This window comes from Galeopterus variegatus, unplaced genomic scaffold, assembly GCF_000696425.1.
Source record: "Galeopterus variegatus unplaced genomic scaffold, G_variegatus-3.0.2 Scaffold769, whole genome shotgun sequence".
In the NCBI taxonomy this organism is placed as follows: domain Eukaryota; kingdom Metazoa; phylum Chordata; class Mammalia; order Dermoptera; family Cynocephalidae; genus Galeopterus; species Galeopterus variegatus.
This window is the reverse complement of record NW_007726880.1, coordinates 260368-278134: the sequence shown is the minus strand read 5'-3', so window position 1 is coordinate 278134 and position 17767 is coordinate 260368. Positions and strand designations below refer to the sequence as shown.

At 46.8% G+C, this 17767-nt stretch overlaps 1 protein-coding gene across 1 annotated transcript in view; it reads left to right on the top strand.

The window, feature by feature from the left end:
- TRPM8 (transient receptor potential cation channel, subfamily M, member 8) overlaps window positions 1–17767 on the top strand; it is an 80931-nt gene that overhangs the window by 32006 nt on the left and 31158 nt on the right. The window contains exons 12-19 of the mRNA XM_008572257.1: window positions 1430–1525; window positions 2408–2537; window positions 4097–4242; window positions 6726–6838; window positions 7239–7455; window positions 12484–12575; window positions 13851–13992; window positions 15114–15285. Coding sequence (XP_008570479.1) covers window positions 1430–1525; window positions 2408–2537; window positions 4097–4242; window positions 6726–6838; window positions 7239–7455; window positions 12484–12575; window positions 13851–13992; window positions 15114–15285 — 1108 coding nt within the window. The remainder of the gene's footprint in view (window positions 1–1429; window positions 1526–2407; window positions 2538–4096; window positions 4243–6725; window positions 6839–7238; window positions 7456–12483; window positions 12576–13850; window positions 13993–15113; window positions 15286–17767) is intronic.

Sequence of the window (17767 nt, the reverse complement as noted above, 5' to 3'; positions counted from 1 at the left end):
TCTTCATTTGTGCTTTATGCTATATTTCAAACTTTTCAGTTTTTCTTAATTGCCAAGCCTGGCATGGCACACTTTCTGAAGGCATCTAACAGGGAACAGGGGGCAAACAAATGGCTGCCTGCTCATGCCTGAGCCGACTGAACATGATCTGCTTAAAATAGCTCCCCGCTGCTCATGGAAAGGACTGAAGAACTGCCAAATGTTCTTTTTTGAACAAAAATGGTGGTGAATATTTCCAAAGGGATAGTTCAGGTATCTGTTTGAGAGGATGTTGTGGTTGTACCACCGTATTTCCTGAGGCTTTCCCAATTTAAGTCCAGGCAGGCCCAGTTTCCAATTGCCAGCACCTGCAACTCTTGGCTGAAAGTTTGCTCTGGTCAGACCCCAATGACTGCCAGAGTTTGGTGTATAAATACCTCAGCTCTTCCTCACTTGGAGGAGATAACCACAAGGCATGTGTTCTATACTGGCTCTGAGAGTTGCCTACTAGGGTTAATCTTTAGTTACTTACCATGATAACTTGCTTGATGATGCACCTGTTATTGCTTTCTTTCTTTTCTGATCTCATTTCCCTACTCCTCTGTTGGTTTTCTTGGGATCACTTCCCCAACAAACTACTTGCCTCAAATCTCTGTCTCAGAATTGCTTCTGGGGAAACCCAAACTAGGTCATTATCTTTTGTAATTCTGGGATATTTAATGTGCAAAAATCCAAATGAGTTAGGTGTTTTCAGGAATTGAAAGTATTTAGAGAATGTCTGTTTGACTCTATTTATGTTAAAACCCTCTGCAATATGCATAACTGTGCCTCATGCATTTTATATCTTGGTAAAACCTATAAGAAAGTTGAAATATATATATATATATTTAGTTCTCTATCTGAAAAGGTTCCTTTGGAAGATATGGAATGCTGAGTAGGGCTGGGATTCTATTTGGCATTTTAGGAATTGAATCTTTGAATAACAGTCCAAGAAATAAGCATAGTTTTATGTTGTGATTATTGAACTTAAACCATAGGATAGTTGGAATTTAGTTTGAACAGTTATTTTTTTTTTCTAGATGAGAAAGAGATTTATATCTTGATATAAAGATGAGAAGGAATTGCTTTCTCTCCAGCCTGTCAGAAGTCACTCAGTGTTTAAATTGCTCTCAGCACATTTTTTCACCCTTTATACCTTTCCATCTAGTGTGTTTTGTCTTTCATGATAGATAAAAGATTTTGTGTCAAATTATATCACCTGGTGAGTTGCAGAGATGGAAATGACATCGTTGTGCTGTTAAAATGGACTCATACACAAAGCTTCATTCAGAGCCTCCCAAACATGGGGCGCTCTCCTAGGGCTTCCTGACCCCCATCTTCATCGTCTGAGTGGTGCAGTGAAAGCAATTTCCATTTGCACATGCTGATCACATGCTCTAACCCCTCCCAGGATGTGTCTCCTATTACTCGGCACCCGCTGCAAGCTCTCTTCATCTGGGCCATTCTTCAGAACAAGAAGGAACTCTCCAAAGTCATTTGGGAACAGGTAAACATCCAAGCCCATGCCAAATTTACACCAAATGTCTGCTTTGTTGTAACAGTTCTGACCTTCTCAAAACTCATGTGCCTAATCTAAAACGTTATCTATGAAATGGAAAATCTGATGTCAGATGAAATAGCTGTGCCTCTGTTTCCATGTTGATGGAGGTGTGTTTGGGAGGGACAGTCCCTGGAAAGCAGTTGTGCTTGGTGGGCAGTCCAGGAAGCACCTGCTTCTCAGGTGTGTGTGGGTGTGTGATTGTTTTCCAAGTGGATGAGGTTTTCAAATGTAATTTTAAAAATTAATTTCTAGCTTTATTGCATTATGGGCAGGAAGTAGGGCCTATACAAATTCTGCTGTAGAAAATTTATTGAGAATTTTCTTTGTGATTTAGACCACAAGACTTTTTGTAAATGGTTTATGGACATTACACTCTCCATTTTTGTAGCATAAAATAGGATATTGAATATTGAATTCGTATGTACAGTCTTACTAGTTATACTGTTCAGGTCTTCTCTGTATTTTTCCACTTTTTCCTCCTCTTTGAGCTATTACCGTGTAATCCTGTAACAGTGGGTTAGTCAGGCCTCCTGCCGTCATCGTCTTACTGTCAGTTTCTCATGGTATTTGTCTTGATATTTTCTTCTTATATGCTGATTCCACATTCAAGACTGTGAGTATATTCAGGTTCATGGTGTTCCATGTTCAAGACTGTGAACACATGCAGATTCAAGACTGTTTTGTGCTCATTACAAATTTTACTTTGAATCACTGTGAATAGTTCAGATTTTACCATTTCCCACTTTTGCCCATGTCTGATGTTAATGTGGACTTGACCACTTCAAAGTGATTATGAATTAACCTAAAATTCTCTACCCCTCTAAAAAGACCAGAGGCTGTACTCTGGCAGCGCTGGGAGCCAGCAAGCTTCTGAAGACTCTGGCCAAAGTGAAGAACGACATCAATGCTGCCGGGGAGTCCGAGGAGCTGGCCAACGAGTATGAGACCCGCGCAGTCGGTAAGTCTCTGGTCACGGGACGTCACGGCAGGTGCAGGTCTGCCACGTGACACACACATTGCGGGTGGCACTCAGGCAAGGTGGCTGACGTTAGGGACACATCCAAGTTTCACCTGCTGGCCTGATTCCAGGGCTGCAGACCTCACGGTCAGGGCTACACCTGCCCTACACAGGCTTCTTGGTCCTGGCACTTAACTGACTTTTCCATGAATGAACGTGGGTAATATTGGGCTTGCTGATCCCATGGCCACCCAGGGTAACACCCAGGACCAGGAATAAGTAACTCAGCACCTCAGGGAGCTTACCTGACTTGCAAACTAAGTTAGCCTACCAGTTTCTCTTTCTCTCTCTCTCTCTCTCTCTCTCTCTCACACACACACAAACACACACGTGCACACACACACACACACACACACACTCTGCTGGAAGACCTCAGACCCCTGGGTCTGCAGCACAGATGATTTATTACTAATGGCAAAGATGCCAGCCAGAGAATCATCTTGGGCTCTTTCACTGTGACTCGATTCCCCGCGGGTGACTGGAGAAATGGCTGGTGTTGCTGCCCTGCAGCTCCCTGAAGTTGGGAGACTTGGAGCTTCTATCAGGGCTGCAGTGCGATTCTTTGTTACCTGGGATGGAAGTGGGGAGAGGCATCACTAAGCATTACTCTTCTGGAATGTCTCAGGACGTCTGACCACACTTTGCTATCCAATCCTTGAGCAAAGCTTGTCAGAGCCCTTTGTGCAGAGGTGTAGACCATTAGGGAAGGTGAGAAATCCAGCAACAGTGGCGTCCAAACAGCAGAGAGTTGAGGGCCTGCTCAGTTTTTTTTCCTTTTCACTTGGCAGTTTTCAGTTTGCTTTCATGCTTGTCTATTGTCTTATCTCATGTAAAAATGCTCATGAGTTTAGTGTCTCTGTGTTGGAAAAAAGATGCTCAATTATTTCTTTTAATATATTAAAATTTCAAAGATATTATGCTCATTTTTGGGTGACCTCAATTAGGCAATAGTTTCTAATATTTTAACTTACAAAAAATTTCATCTGAGGATCTACAATCTGGTCTTTTTGGCATTAGGTCTTGAAATGTAAGCACACTCTTAATGCAATAGGTCAACATTTCTTCCACCTTTTCTGCACTGTGCCTTGCCTACAAAGAAACTTCACCAAGAAAATACAGAATGAAGATGAGGGGAGGAGGGGCTGCTGGGGTAAGGGAGGGCAGAGGCTCCGGAAACCTCCCCAGTGACTAAGGCTCTTCTGCCTGAGCCCAGACTGCAGCTCACCGGCGGGAGGCGCTCCCTGTGTTCAGCGCAGCTCTGTTTAATGAGCATTTATTGACACGTACTGCCTGGGTATGGCGCGCCTAAAGAAAACCCTATTACTCAGTACAAGTCATGTTGTCATGGCATTCTCTATGCCTTTTACAAGGCTGTTCTCACTCCCAGGCTATTCTTGGATTTGGGGTGGGGGGTGTGTATGCAGAGGGGCAGTGGCAGGTCACTTTCATGTATGTGCAGCCCTGATTCCAGCTTCTCTCTGCTTATGCTGTCGCTGCAGAGCTGTTCACAGAGTGTTACAGCAGCGATGAAGATTTGGCGGAACAACTGCTGGTCTATTCCTGTGAAGCTTGGGGTGGAAGCAACTGTTTGGAGCTGGCCGTGGAGGCGACAGACCAGCATTTCATTGCCCAGCCTGGGGTGCAGGTAAATGATGCTCAGTCTCCAAACAGCGTGCCCAGAAATAGGCCTTTAAAACCAGATGCTATCGGCAGCATTAAAAAAATAATATTAAAAACATCCCTTCTCCTCCAATTTAAAAGCCATACCAGGGGTGGTTGGGTGACAATAGGGCAGTGTATGGGCATTGGTAGAGAGCCTTGCTTCAAGAGATGGTGCAGGAGAAAGAACATTCTTTGAGTGTCCACAAAATGAACAGTGCAGCATAATAATTATGAGCCGGGTCTCTGGATCCCACTGCCTGTATCTTAGTCCTCTGGACCCCTAACTAGGTGTGTGATGGTGGGCCATGCTACACAGCTCTCTGAGCCTTAGTTTCCTCATCTGTAAAATGGGTAGTTGCGGATAAAGGGTTATTGGGAGGATTTAATGAGATAATGTGTGAATGGTGCCAGTCTTTTCCATTAACTTTTATTACTGCAGTTAGTAGTAGTAGTAATAGCAGAAGGGAAACTATTGTAAAATGGGTAAAACCTTTCTAGAGGTTTTGCGCTCTGAATGAAATGAATAACCATTTGCCCCTGGTGTCTCAGGTTGCAGAGGGGGGCCTTTCCCCCGCAGCTCCAGGTGGAGGGGTGTGGGTGGGAGGAGGGGAGGGGCAGGGAAGAGATGGAGGGACACTCGTTATATGTTTCATCTCCACAGCACGTGTGGAGGTGGGTGTCATCCCACTTTACTGATGAGGACTCAGGAGCTGAGAGAGGTTCTGGAATGTTCCTCCAGCTCGCACTATTGGGAAGTGGCTGCGCTGGGATTTGATTCCCATGTGATTGCCTACTTCATGAGCTTTCCATTATAACATGCAGCCAATAAGTAGCAAATTGTCCATGAACAAAATCCGTTTGCTCCTGCAGCTGAGCTAGATTAAATGAGAGCGGTGATCTGTGACCAAGAGCACATGGAGGAGGAGGGGAGGAGGAGGCTCGCTGTCGCTCTGATTTAGCCTCTGCTGGTGTAGCAGGTTGAGGTGAGGCCGACACGGGGGTCAGGCTGTGCCTGGGGGGCTCTGCTGGCTGCCAAGGCGGGCCACACTCTGCTCACAGCTTTGGAGGCCCCAAACCCCATCATGCTGGTGTGTCAGGACTTGGGGCTCTGGGGAGGCTGACGCATGCTCCTGTTCAAGTACACAAGTCCCAAGGCTTCAAGCAAACCAGGGAGTTTGCTTCCTGCAGTCAGGCTGCTGTGTGGGCTCAGAATGTTGCTGGTGAACCCAACGCAATACAGTTAATTTCTGTGACTGGGGTCCTGATGGTCCCTCTTGGTGACAGCCTGGTGGACTCATCACCCCAGCAGGAATATGAGTAAGACTGGACCTTACCTGTCTTTGTTGCCCCCTCCAGAAGCAGATCTCAGAGCTAGGATTTGAACGCAGGAAGGTTATTTGGGAGGTGAGCCCAGGAAGCCCATGAGAGGCAGAGAGACAGGAAAGGGAGAGACACAGGTACAGGTGCTGATGAGGAGGTTGCCCTTGTGGGCAGCTGGGGCTCAGCCCTGCTGGGGGCCTTGGGGAACCCCGTAGAGCCCGCTGCAGTGCTGCCCATCTCAGTGCAGTCAGGAGGCGGATTACGTGCCGCCAGCGGTTTGTTGTGTGTTGGGGCTGCTCCTGCTGCTCCAGCCTGCCCCTCGTGGGCCCAGCACATGCCTGCCCAGAGTAGCCCCAGGCAGAGCATGGCAGGGCCTCAAGAGAGAAGCCATCCTACTCTGAGGGGAAGGGACAGTGCCCAGGGCTGCGGCCAGGGCACACCAGTCCCAGCCCTCCTGGCCAGGCTTTCCCTTTGCTCTGCCACTAAGGCACACCAACCCCCTTCTGCTGGACAGGCTCTTTTTTGAGAGCTTTGAGTTCCTTTGATGTGGTTGGGTCTATGCTCACCCCTCTAGCTCTTAGAGGTAGCATGAGTTTTCTAATTTCCTTTTTCGTGGAAGTCCCTCCTGTCCCAACTTCCGGGGTCGGTACAGTCTGGGAAAAGCTTTTGTATGTAGTTCAACGTGAATCGACACCAAGAAGTTGGTGGTCTCCCCTTCCCAACTTGCTTTTAGTTTCCCTACAGGTGCATCACCTGTTTGCCTCCAGAAATGGGGCCCTATGGGTAGCATTGGCCATGCCTATGAATTTGTGATTATAGAGGAGAAAGGAGCTAGAAAGATACTTGCTTAAACATATGTAATAAAAATTAGAATTGGTTAAGTATTCATAGGTTTATTGGATTTGGACTCACACAACCTTCATTTTGAAGTTTACATAACCCGAAATAGAAAAGGACTTAAAACAGAGTTTTAATTTGTTTTATCATAGCCCCTTAGAATCTAGGCAACATATACAAGAGTAAGGACATTAATTCAGAGAGTTATATATTTTGGGCAGGGAGTGGGGGCTGGGAAGAAATGTCTCATACTATCCTGCATATAATTGCATTAATAAGGATCTGTGCTTTTTGTCTGTTTCCTTGTAGAATTTTCTTTCCAAGCAATGGTATGGAGAGATTTCCCGAGACACCAAGAACTGGAAGATCATTCTGTGCCTGTTTATTATACCCTTGGTGGGCTGTGGCTTTGTGTCATTTAGGTATGAACCAAGGCATACAGTCGTGTATGTGAGTGTGTGTGTACATGTATTCACATGTGGGCTCTTGTGTAAATGACTGTAAGCCCTGGAACATATGATGTTCACACTAGTATCTATGCATTTGGTCTGGTGTCTTCCCTGGCTTTTTCTGGGTTTGATTTTAAATAGGTAGACATGGGGTCATATCTTCAATATTTGAGGAAGAATTTGGATGTATTAATTGCGAAATGCCAAGGGTTGAATTTTGTCTGAGTTGATCTCAGAACACAGCCAACCCTATTCCTTCCTCCCAGCTGTGGTTCTGTATTTCTGTGTGTTTGGAAGGAGGGCTGGGGCCCATGCAGCTGTGCCCATCAGATGTTTGTGAGGACGCTGACTGTGCCCTGGCTTCTCGGTGCAGGAAGAAGCCCATCGACAAGCACAAGAAGCTCCTCTGGTACTACGTGGCATTCTTCACCTCCCCCTTTGTGGTCTTCTCCTGGAACGTGGTCTTCTACATTGCCTTCCTCTTGCTGTTTGCCTACGTGCTGCTCATGGACTTCCACCCCGTGCCACACCCCCCTGAGCTGGTCCTCTACGCGCTGGTCTTTGTCCTGTTCTGTGATGAAGTGAGACAGGTAGGACAGATGCAACACGGGCACCTCCTTGTCTCCTCCGTGGGTGGCATCTTCCAAAAACCAAGAGGAGTGGAAGTTGCTTCGAAAGTCTAAAAGTCATTATTTTCCCCAAATAAATGTTCATGTTAGGTGGTTGTCCGTGAACATGAAGGTGTGTATGTTCAAACTCTTAGCAATCCAGCGAGATCTCTTAGAGCCATGTTCAATCTTTGCTCTCTAATTAATGCCCGTTGATGGAGATGAATTAGTCAGCAATGGGAAAGTATTCAAAGAGGAGAAGGACCGTGTTACCGTGACCGGAGGAGGTGGCATGACAAGTGGCTGGGGACCTGAGGGGACTTCTGAGCTAAGAGCATCTTAATGCCCAGCGTGTCAGACTGACACTGGCTTAAAGTCACACAGTCCCTGTGGATTTCAGGGAGTTTGTATGAATTATTCATGGTGTTTTTCTGCAGTTTCTTAGGATCTGCATTTTTTGGCAGCTTCTTTCCAGTGTTGAATCCAAAACTTTAGCCCAGGCCTCGCATGTAGCATGTGCTTGGTTGGTTATTGAAGGAATAAATGTTAATGGTGAAGAACGGTGCTATCCCTAAACCATTATGAAAAGTCATCCCAGAAAATCCCTTCAGACTTAGTCATTTACAAATTGTTTGAGAATTGTCTGTTGTCCCTTCTGAGCCCAAACCCCAAGATACATTGATTCCACAAGTATGTCCTAGACACTTGCAGTTTGCAAGGTGTTACGCCAGTGCTACAAGAGATTTGGAGGGGCAAAGAATGCTCTTCTCGCACTTGCAGAGTTGCCGACTAGTTTAAGAACCCTAAGTTGGTTTAGACTGTCATGCTAACTCTGATAAGTGTGTGTGTGTGTGTGTGTGTGTGTGTGTGCGTGTGCGTGTGTGTGTGTGTGTGGCTTTCAGGAGTCCTTGGCTGATAAAGATTCTGAGGGTCTGTCTGTTCTGAGCAGGAGTATGTCTTGATGAATTAGTGGTGTCTGGCATGGGTGCAAGCGTCAGGAGCAGTGCTGGCACCAGTGCCCTGCATCTGCCTGCCCTGGCCCAGCAGCTTGGAGGTGCAGGTGGGGATGGAGCTGGGGTGCAGGTGGAGGAAGAATAAGCTAAATGACACGAGTTGATGGCACACGTGGCAGATGATCAGGCCTTCCGTCTGCTAGCAGCTCTCCCCTGGGATGGGGCCTGCGGATGTGTAGAGGATTCCTCAGATCAGCCTCGTGAGAACCCCATGCACTGCCTTGTGAGGCCACAGCCCTGTCTAGGCCATGCCTTCTGTGTTAGTTTGTAGGGCCACGTGACAAAGCAGCACAGAGTTGGTGGCTTAGGTAATAGAAGTTTGTTGTCTCACAGCTCTGGAGGCCAGGCGTCTGAGATCAAGGTGTTGGCAGGGCTGGTTCCTTCCGAGCTGTGGAGGAGAAGCTGCCCCAGGCCTCTCCCCTGGCTTCTGGGGTGCCGGCCATCTTTGCCATTCCTTGGCTTGTTTACGCTTCACTCTGATCCCCGTCCTCGGGTCCACATGGCGTTCTTCCTGTGTGTGTGTGTGTCTGTGTCCCGAATTTCCTCTTTTTGTAAGGACCTGCCATATCGGATCAGGGCCCACCCCTCTCCAGTATGACCTCATCTTTACTTTATTAGTTGTATCCACAACAGCCCTATTTTGAAACAGGGTCACATTCCGAGGCACGGGGGGGTTATGACTTCAGTGTATGAGTGTCAGGGGACACAGTTCAACTTATAACACCCTCCGTTTAGTATCTTTCTCTCAGCTGCCTTCTTTTACTTCCTAGTTGTTTTTTTGACTTAAAAGGAGATGAAAATACTCTGCAGCAAGGAGATGAAAATACTCTGAAAGAGAGAAGCAGGGAAAGAGTGAGGGAGATCCAACAGTCAAAACAGGATGAGCCCAGGCCGGGGGTGTAGCTCAGCTCATCTAACTGCCCTGGCTTCTTCCCTCCCCCACTCTCGCTGCAGCTGACCGCCTTTCAAAGGCACATCAGGGAGAAAAAGACAGCATGCCCTATTTAGCTTTTGCAAAAGAAGGGAACAAAGGGTGAGGTTGGAGGGCTTTGTAGCACTGGTGGATGGGGAGGTAGGGCCCCAACTCTCATCCCCTCTGAGAGGCTGGCCGTCATCTGCTTGCCCGTGGGCTGGGAAAGCCACAGCAGTGTCTGTCCCAGTAATGGGATAAGTGCCAAAGGATCTTGAGTGGTCTGTGGAAATTGGTAGACTTGGAGGGCAGCCTGCTCCTTCCTGGCAGATCTTTTCCTGGCACAGCCCACCAGAGAGGCAGCTGGGCCACCCGGGAGGTCCCGCGGGCCTCTGATGGGCCCTGGGGGTTTGAGGCACACGCATGAGCCTGAGCTCGTGCATGCGAGGGGGAGGCAGTGTGTTTGCCAGGAAAGGCGTGGGGTTTGTGGGAGCTCGAGCAGCACACTTCATGGCTCTGGTTTCCTCACTTCGGGTGACCAGCCCAGCATCTTAAATATAATCACTGGATAGATGCAAGTAACAACAGATTAGTAGTCTAGTGAGGAAATGCATCATATGCCAGGAGGGGATAAAAACCAGCTGGGATTGCCGATAGACAGCAGGTAGTAACTTAATTTCTTTGACCTTCTGGATCCTCGTCCTCACGCGGGCATACTTCCTACTGCAGGAGGTTGTTGAGGAGAGAAACAAGAAGCTGGACGCCTCCCCTGGGAGCCTGGTGCACCTCCTCTTGCTTCAGATCCAGTGGGTAGTTTCTGTGAGCTTCTCCAGCTCCGAACACATACTCTGTTGTTGACAGAATTGCTCAGCATGGGAATGATTCCATTTAGATGTTTGTTTCTTATTCATATTTGATCCTCAGGGGCTAGCACAGGAGCTTGTATCAACATGTTTCTGAAAAGTGTGTGTACGTTTTTAATAAATTTAACCCAAGAGCTGTGTGCATGTGGGTAGCCATGGTAGCGGCTCATGAGACCCACTCTGGGGAGATGAGGAGGAGCCCTTCAAACACCCCCATCATGAAGGTGTTCAAGGGTATCCTTTTGAGCCGGGAGGCCTCTTCTCATCTTGGAATGGTTGGTAAAAAGTCAAAAGTCCTCTTCCTGCCCTCTCCCACTCCCCATGCTCCCAAACCTTTCTGCACCAGTCCCATCCTGGACCCTGCCTCCCATTGCATTAAGACAAAGAAGCTTCTGTGCAAGTCCAACTATTATTTTGTTCTTTTAGGCATCTAAAGAAACCACAGAGCTGAGGGACAGGACTTGTTCTAAGTTGCTTTGGAAGGCAGAGCTTGGCCTGGATGGAAGCTGCAGGGAGACATGTCTTGGCTTCAACCATATACTTCATTCATGAATTCTTTCACCAAATATTTATTGAGCACTTACTATGTGCCAGGCACTATTCTAGACACTGGGGATACAGCAAAGAACCAAACAGTCAAGTATCTCTGCCCTTATGGAGCTTTCTACCAGTTAGAGATGATTGACAAGGTCATTTTGCTAGGAGCTTTCAAGGAAAGGGGTGAGCAAGGAACACTACATAGGGGACTGTTACATTTACTGGGACTCAGCACAGTAAATCACAGATGTCTCCATACAAATTTCATACATACATTTAGCTACTAAGTCGTCTGTTGGGGTCATGCAGGAGAAGACTCAGGACAGGTACATTTTGCTTAGGGAAGGGCCCTGGGCAGGTGTAGCATGGGGTGTTGCTCAGGGAGGACACAGGGCAGGGACAGTGAGTGGATGGTGGGCAGGAATGTCAGGAATGGAAACTGGGCTGTGAGTCATTCCGGGGCCTGCTGGGAGGAAGAGATGCCCACAGGCCTGGCTGAGCCCCATCGTTCTGTCTGCCTTCCTAGCGGGTGGTGTTTGATAGAGAAGGGAGGGATGAGGATGTCCAATAAGTATTTCTTCTCTTTTTTCTTTGAGAGTTGTCTTTGAATGGGTGAGTTTTAATTCAGAGATGCTATGTCCAAAAGCAGTTGTACGGAAAGCACCCTGTGCTTGGGTCCACAGAGTGGGTCTGGGTCTGGCTGCCCTCTGAGGTCTTTGCCAGCCTTGCAGCTCTGACCGTGGCCTGTGAGCAAGTCTGCAGACACAGCCATGAGGATTCCTGTCCTTTGGGCCGGCCCGGTGGCGCACTGGAGAGTGTGCCGCTTGGGAGTGCGGAGACGCTCCCACCGAGGGTTCGGATCCCATGTGGAGACCGGTTCCCGCTCACTGGCTGAGCGCAGTGCGGGCGCAACACCGAGGGTTGCAATCCCGTTGCCGGTCAGTAAAAAAGACAAAAAGGAAAAAAAAAAAAAAGAAAAGATTCCTGTCCTTCAAAGAACCGACACTTGGGGTCGCTGTTTCCCTTCTTGTCTGCTGGCTCATGCATCTGGCATCCTAAATGTGACTGGTTTCCTCTTAAGAAACAGTGCTGCTGGCCTTATGCTTTCTTAATTAACCTAATTCACACTCGTTAGGGGGAAAAACCTCCCCAACATGACGTTACCTGTTTTAGATTGTGTCTGGGTGTCAAAAGCTGTGCTCTTTAGTGTCTACCAGGTCTCCTTGCCTGGATGAAGATGTTGATAGGCTAATTTGGAATTTTTATCCGAGGCAGTCAATAACTGCAAATATAGTTGGTAAATGTCCTGGTCTTTTATGAATACAGCCTTGCACTGGCATTCTGCTCAGAGAAGAGGCCTCTTTTCATTTCAAAAAATGTTTTCTCCCTTCAGTGGTACCTTGGAAACCCAAAATTGATCTATTTAAGATGCCTCTGGTCATGCAAGCCAGGATGCCGAAGGGCACCGGGGCTGTGCAGATTGCCCGCTACCTACCTTCCTCCCAGACCAGAAGCTTAAAGAGGGGCGCAGACAGCAAGCAGGCTGCCTGACATATGAAAGAAAAAGCAAGCACATCACTGGCTCAAAAAGGATCTGAAAAAAAAATGAGTGGACATGAAAAAATTTTGAAGTGGTTGATGTTTCCAAGCAGCTGATGTCCTCTCTCTGCTTTTTTCTGTGCTACAGTGGTACATAAACGGGGTGAATTATTTTACTGACCTGTGGAACGTTATGGACACGCTGGGGCTTTTTTACTTCATAGCAGGAATTGCATTTCGGTAAGTAGTCCTCATCGCTTTTCCCAGTTTCAGGCATTTGGGATATAAAAGTGGAGAGAAGCTCTTGGAACATTCCAGGCCCAAGGAAAATCTATTGTTTTGTTTTGTTTCCCATTAGAGATTGTTACACAAGGCCATGGTCTCTGCTGTTTAGAGTTACTGGTTGGTTAGCATAAAGTTATGTCTCCTCTCTTCCCCCTCCCAGTGATCTGCAATTAAAAAGGGGTTCATCATGATTTTTCTCTTTATTCCTTTAGACTTTGGGGAGAGATATTTAGAAATTTAGGAGAGTAGTGGATGAGGAAGATGTTCAATATCATGCACTATCGTTTCATTTTGGCTATATAACCTAAAATGCAGCTAACTCTGACTTACGTGCTGGCTATAGAGCCTGCCCTTCCAGTTATAAGCATATTTCCTCAATCCCAGAGCCAGAGTGTGTGATTAGAAAAACCAATCCAAAATTACCATCACAGTAAAAAAAACAATATGCACTCCCTGTGATAGAGATATTGAGGTGTGCCCAGAACCACCTGGGCATCACCCAGGCCCATGTGCCTCCAGCCCTGCCTTTCCCAGAGAGCTTAAAGATACAGCTAGCAGTTATATTGGGGCAGCATACATGGTGGCACTTTGCAGAGATGCTTAACTATTCATGTTTACGCCTGCAAAGAGTGAGATGGTTTGCAGTGAGTGCTCACCCTCCAATCTGAAAGGGGAGAACTCAATTTCCTCCTCCAATAACCTCTCTTTCTACTTGGGTTAAAGGTCCCAGCATTTGAATCACAGTTGGTTGGACATGATTTCTAGAACATTCCAGTGAGAAAGCACATATGACTTTCAATGAACACAATAGCAGGTCGTTAGCTAATCAAAAGATCTGGCGAGAACATGGCAAGTTTCCTTAGGGGAAGGCTGGCAGGGTCAAGTCCCAAGTGGTTGGGAGGGTGGTTGGAGACTGGCATCATTACAGAAGCCTTGGGAGCCAGGGAGGTTAGGTTCTTGCAGTGGTTCTTGAGGATGAGGCCTAAAGAGGCAGGAACTGCTGAGAGCTCTGTTTGGTGCAATGTCCTTACCTTAATGTCCTTTCATGTCCTTGTCTCTACTTGAGTCCACAAGGACAAAAGACCATGGCCTTTGGTGGGTGGTGTCCCTGGCCTGTTTCTACTCACTCGGCAGCTATTGGCTGTTTCTTGACATTTGGTTATTTTTAAAAACAAAACTTTGAAATCCTTTGTCAATATCTCATGAATTCTGCTCCCCTTATTTCCATAGGCTCCACTCTTCTAATAAAACCTCTTTATATTCTGGACGAGTCATTTTTTGCCTGGATTACATTATTTTCACGCTAAGGTTGATCCACATTTTCACCGTAAGCAGAAATTTAGGACCCAAGATTATAATGTTGCAGAGGATGGTAAGAATCAAGAATATTTGTAGTCATCCTTTTTCTTGCTGTACCTAGAGTTCCTTTAATTGTTGATAGGAGGATTTGTGCACAGAATGACTGTCACATTTCACAATCAGTAAGGTTTGCTTTCTTCAACGTGTTTTCATCAGGGGCCTCTCCCAGGTTAAAATTTAATGACTGTGAGGAGCAGGTAGTGCCTTTCAGTGCATTGCTGACAAATAGTCTTACGGTTATTTGGATTTTATGCTTTACAATGTGCTTTCATTTGAGTCTTAATGATTTGCTAAGAGCATAATCAGGGAGGGTCTTTTATACCAATTTTATAGATGTGGACAGCTGAGTCCGAGGAGGTTAATATGTTTGTCTAGAGACAAGCAGTGAGCTAGATGCAGGCTGAGGGCTGGAACCTAATCACATCACCATGTAATATAGAGGGGAGACTGCACCAGACTTGTTTTATATGTATTCCAGAAAGAGGATTATGTGCTGATGATGTTGCTTTCCTAAGCTTGTTTCCCAGATGACCCAAACCTCCAGTGTTTCTGTGTTTAAATCAGATGGGTGTTTGGATTAGCTCATCTGGAAGTTCTTTTCCAACGCTGAGGCTCTTTGAGTTTGTGGTTTTAATTGAAAGCATCTCTGAGACATCCAGTCACCATGAAGTCATGCTATGTGTGCAAAAAATTTTTTTAAAATCAAACTGTTCATTCTTGTCTAGTAAGGATAGCTTTTATTTTCCTAAGGAAACCCCAAACTATGGAAGTAATTTAGGAGTTTGAAGAATGTGAGCATCAGGAGGTGTAGAGACAGAGAGGCCCTCCCAAACTTAGGTCCCTCTTTTGTTCTAGTGCTGGGCTCTTGCTCAGAAAGCCACAGTTGCTGAGCTGGTTTGGAGACCAGAAAGCAAAGACGTATCCATCGTTTTTCATTCTGGAAAATAGATATCCCAAGATCCGAAGGCAATGATGGCCACTTTTTTAAAGTAGTGAGTGAACACTGGATGACTTAGATCTTCTGGGGCCTGGGCCCTCTGCCCTTCTCCAATGGTCAACTGAGAACAGTCAGGCTGAGTGGACCAGGTGACCACGGGTGTGTCCTGACTCTGTTCTAATGTCCTCCCTTGACAGCTGATCGACGTGTTCTTCTTCCTGTTCCTCTTTGCGGTCTGGATGGTGGCCTTCGGCGTGGCCAGGCAAGGGATCCTCAGGCAAAACGAGCATCGCTGGAGGTGGATATTCCGCTCGGTCATCTATGAGCCCTACCTGGCCATGTTCGGCCAGGTGCCCAGTGATGTGGACGGTAAGCCCGAATCTTGGCTCAAGTGGACATGAGCTGGGAGGAGCCACTTGCTTCCTGGACCAACCCCCCAGGGCCGACCTTCAGCTTCAGAAGCACATGGCTGAAATTGGGTTCAGCACCATGGATTGAAACAAATTCCTCAAAACCTTTTCTTTGCTCCTAAGCAAGATTTTATGTCAGCCTTGCACCCAACATTTCAGTTTTTAAACCTTTTTGGAAATACAGACGTTCCTTGACTTGCAATGGTTCGACTTGGAGTTTTTTGACTTTAGGATGGTATGAAAGCCCTTTGCAGTTGGTAGAAACTGTACTTCCAGTGTCCATATAACCTTTGTTTTTTACTTTCAGTACAGTATTCAATAAATCGCACGAGACGTTCTACACTTTACTGTGATACAGTCTTTGTGCTAGATGATTTTGCCCAACTGTAGCCTACAGTAAGTGTTCTGAGCACATTAAAGGCGTGATAGGTTAAGCTATGATGTTTGATAGGTTATGTGTGTTAAATCCATTTTTAACTTACAATATTTTCTTTTAACATTTATTTGTACATATTCGTGGGGTACAGTATGTTGTTTCAATACATGCATAAGCTAGCCAGTTAGCTCAGTTTGTTAGAGTGCGGTGTTGATAACATCGAGATCTAGGGTTCAAGGTCCAGGGTTTGAGTGCTAAAAAACAGAAAGCCGAAACCAAAACCATGCATACACAATGAATCACTTAGGGTAGATAGCATAGTTTTGTACACATTAGTCCACCTCTTTTCCTCCCCCCTCAACCCCCGAGGGATTTTTTCAACTTGTGATGGGCTTACTGGGACGTGACCCCACTGTACACTGAGGAATGTCTTTAGCATTTCCCATTTTTTCAGCAACAGTGTGGCGATTAAAAACGACAAGACTCACTAGTGTAGAAACCCGTGGTGTGAGTTGTACTCTCCTCTATAACAGAGTGACAGGGCACCCATTTATTTATAAAAAAAGCAACATTGGAAAATTCACATCAGAACCTGGAATTTAAACTTCCAGTGTTAGCCCACTGCCAGCTAGTTTTTGGAGGCAGGCTAATGGTGGCACAGATGGCTTTAATTTCCCCACACCCAGTTTACTTAGAGAAAGTGTGCAGCATGTGCAAACTGTATGTGTTTTGGATGGACTGTCTAAGGCATCTTTATGTAGCTGACATTAGCCTTGGCTTGTCATTTCCTATCCTGCCATGACAAATGATTTTGTCATGATGGTTTCCCTGAGCCAGGGCCTGCCCCTCCTGGTTGCATTGATCAGCTCCTCATTGTTTTCTCTATTATCAGCGTGGCCTCATGCAGTCCTTCTTGCCCCATCTGATGAAGCCTCTTCCAAGATCTTAGAAACAGCTCTTTTCCCATGCAGTGGTGGCAAGGCACCTTGTTACATTACTCCCAATCTGCACACTGCACTTGCCATTTTACATAGTCCCATGTCGGAGCAGCACACAGGGATCTAAAGAGCAAGTGGCAGGCAGGGTTCGCATCCTGGAGGGCCACCAATGTGCAGTGTGCCCTTGGGAAACAACTCTACCTTTCTGTCTCTCAGTTCTATTATGGGTAAAACCAGCATGGCACAGGGCACCTCACCGATCAGCACGACCTCGCATGCACACTCAAAGGAGGATCTCTGGCCCAGAGCAACTCTCAGAGGCCAGGCATTTATATCCGCTACCTTCTCTGAGGTTTCTCAGACACACCGTGGCTCGTCCGAATGCAAGGTCTCGATCCTCCCTTCAGACTTGGACTTCCTCCAAGGCCCGCATGCTGGGCCTTGTCACCAGTTCCCACAGTCGTCAATGACCCCTCCTCTGATTTCATCCCCCATATCCTCTTCGTCAGCTAGTTTTGTTGATTTTATCTCCTACACGTCTTTGAAACCCAACTGCCTTTTCCCATCCCCACCGCTGCCACCCCCAGCCATCCTCATCCCTTGCCTGCCCGACCCTTAGTCATAACCTCCGTATGTCCCCATTGGCTCCTTCCAACCTGTGCTGCAGCCCAGGGTGATCCTTGGATAAAGAGAATCTGATCTGTTGTTCTTCTGCTTAAAACAATCTAATGGCTTCATCGCTTTTAGTATAAAGATTAAAAAATTAACGTGTGTGGTCACTGCACATCTCAATCTCTCCTTCCACGGATGATCCCCCCTCCTCCTGACTACCACAGGGCCTTTGCACCTGCTGCTGCCTCTGTCGGATGCCCTGGGCACCCACTCTTACTGACTGGTTGATGTGCTTGGCTCCTGCTCATCTTTCTGCTCTCAGTGCAGAGACCCTTCTTTCCTGGGAAAGCTGTCCTGGGTGAGCTGCCTCAGTTTATGCCCATAGTGCACCTGGTGTGTGTCCTTATTAGCACTTCTCATTGGCTGAAACTTTGAACATGTGTGGTTGATTATCTGCCTGTCCAAAGAGGCTGGAAGCTCCCTGAGGGCAAAGCACATGTTCACTTTGCCTTTCC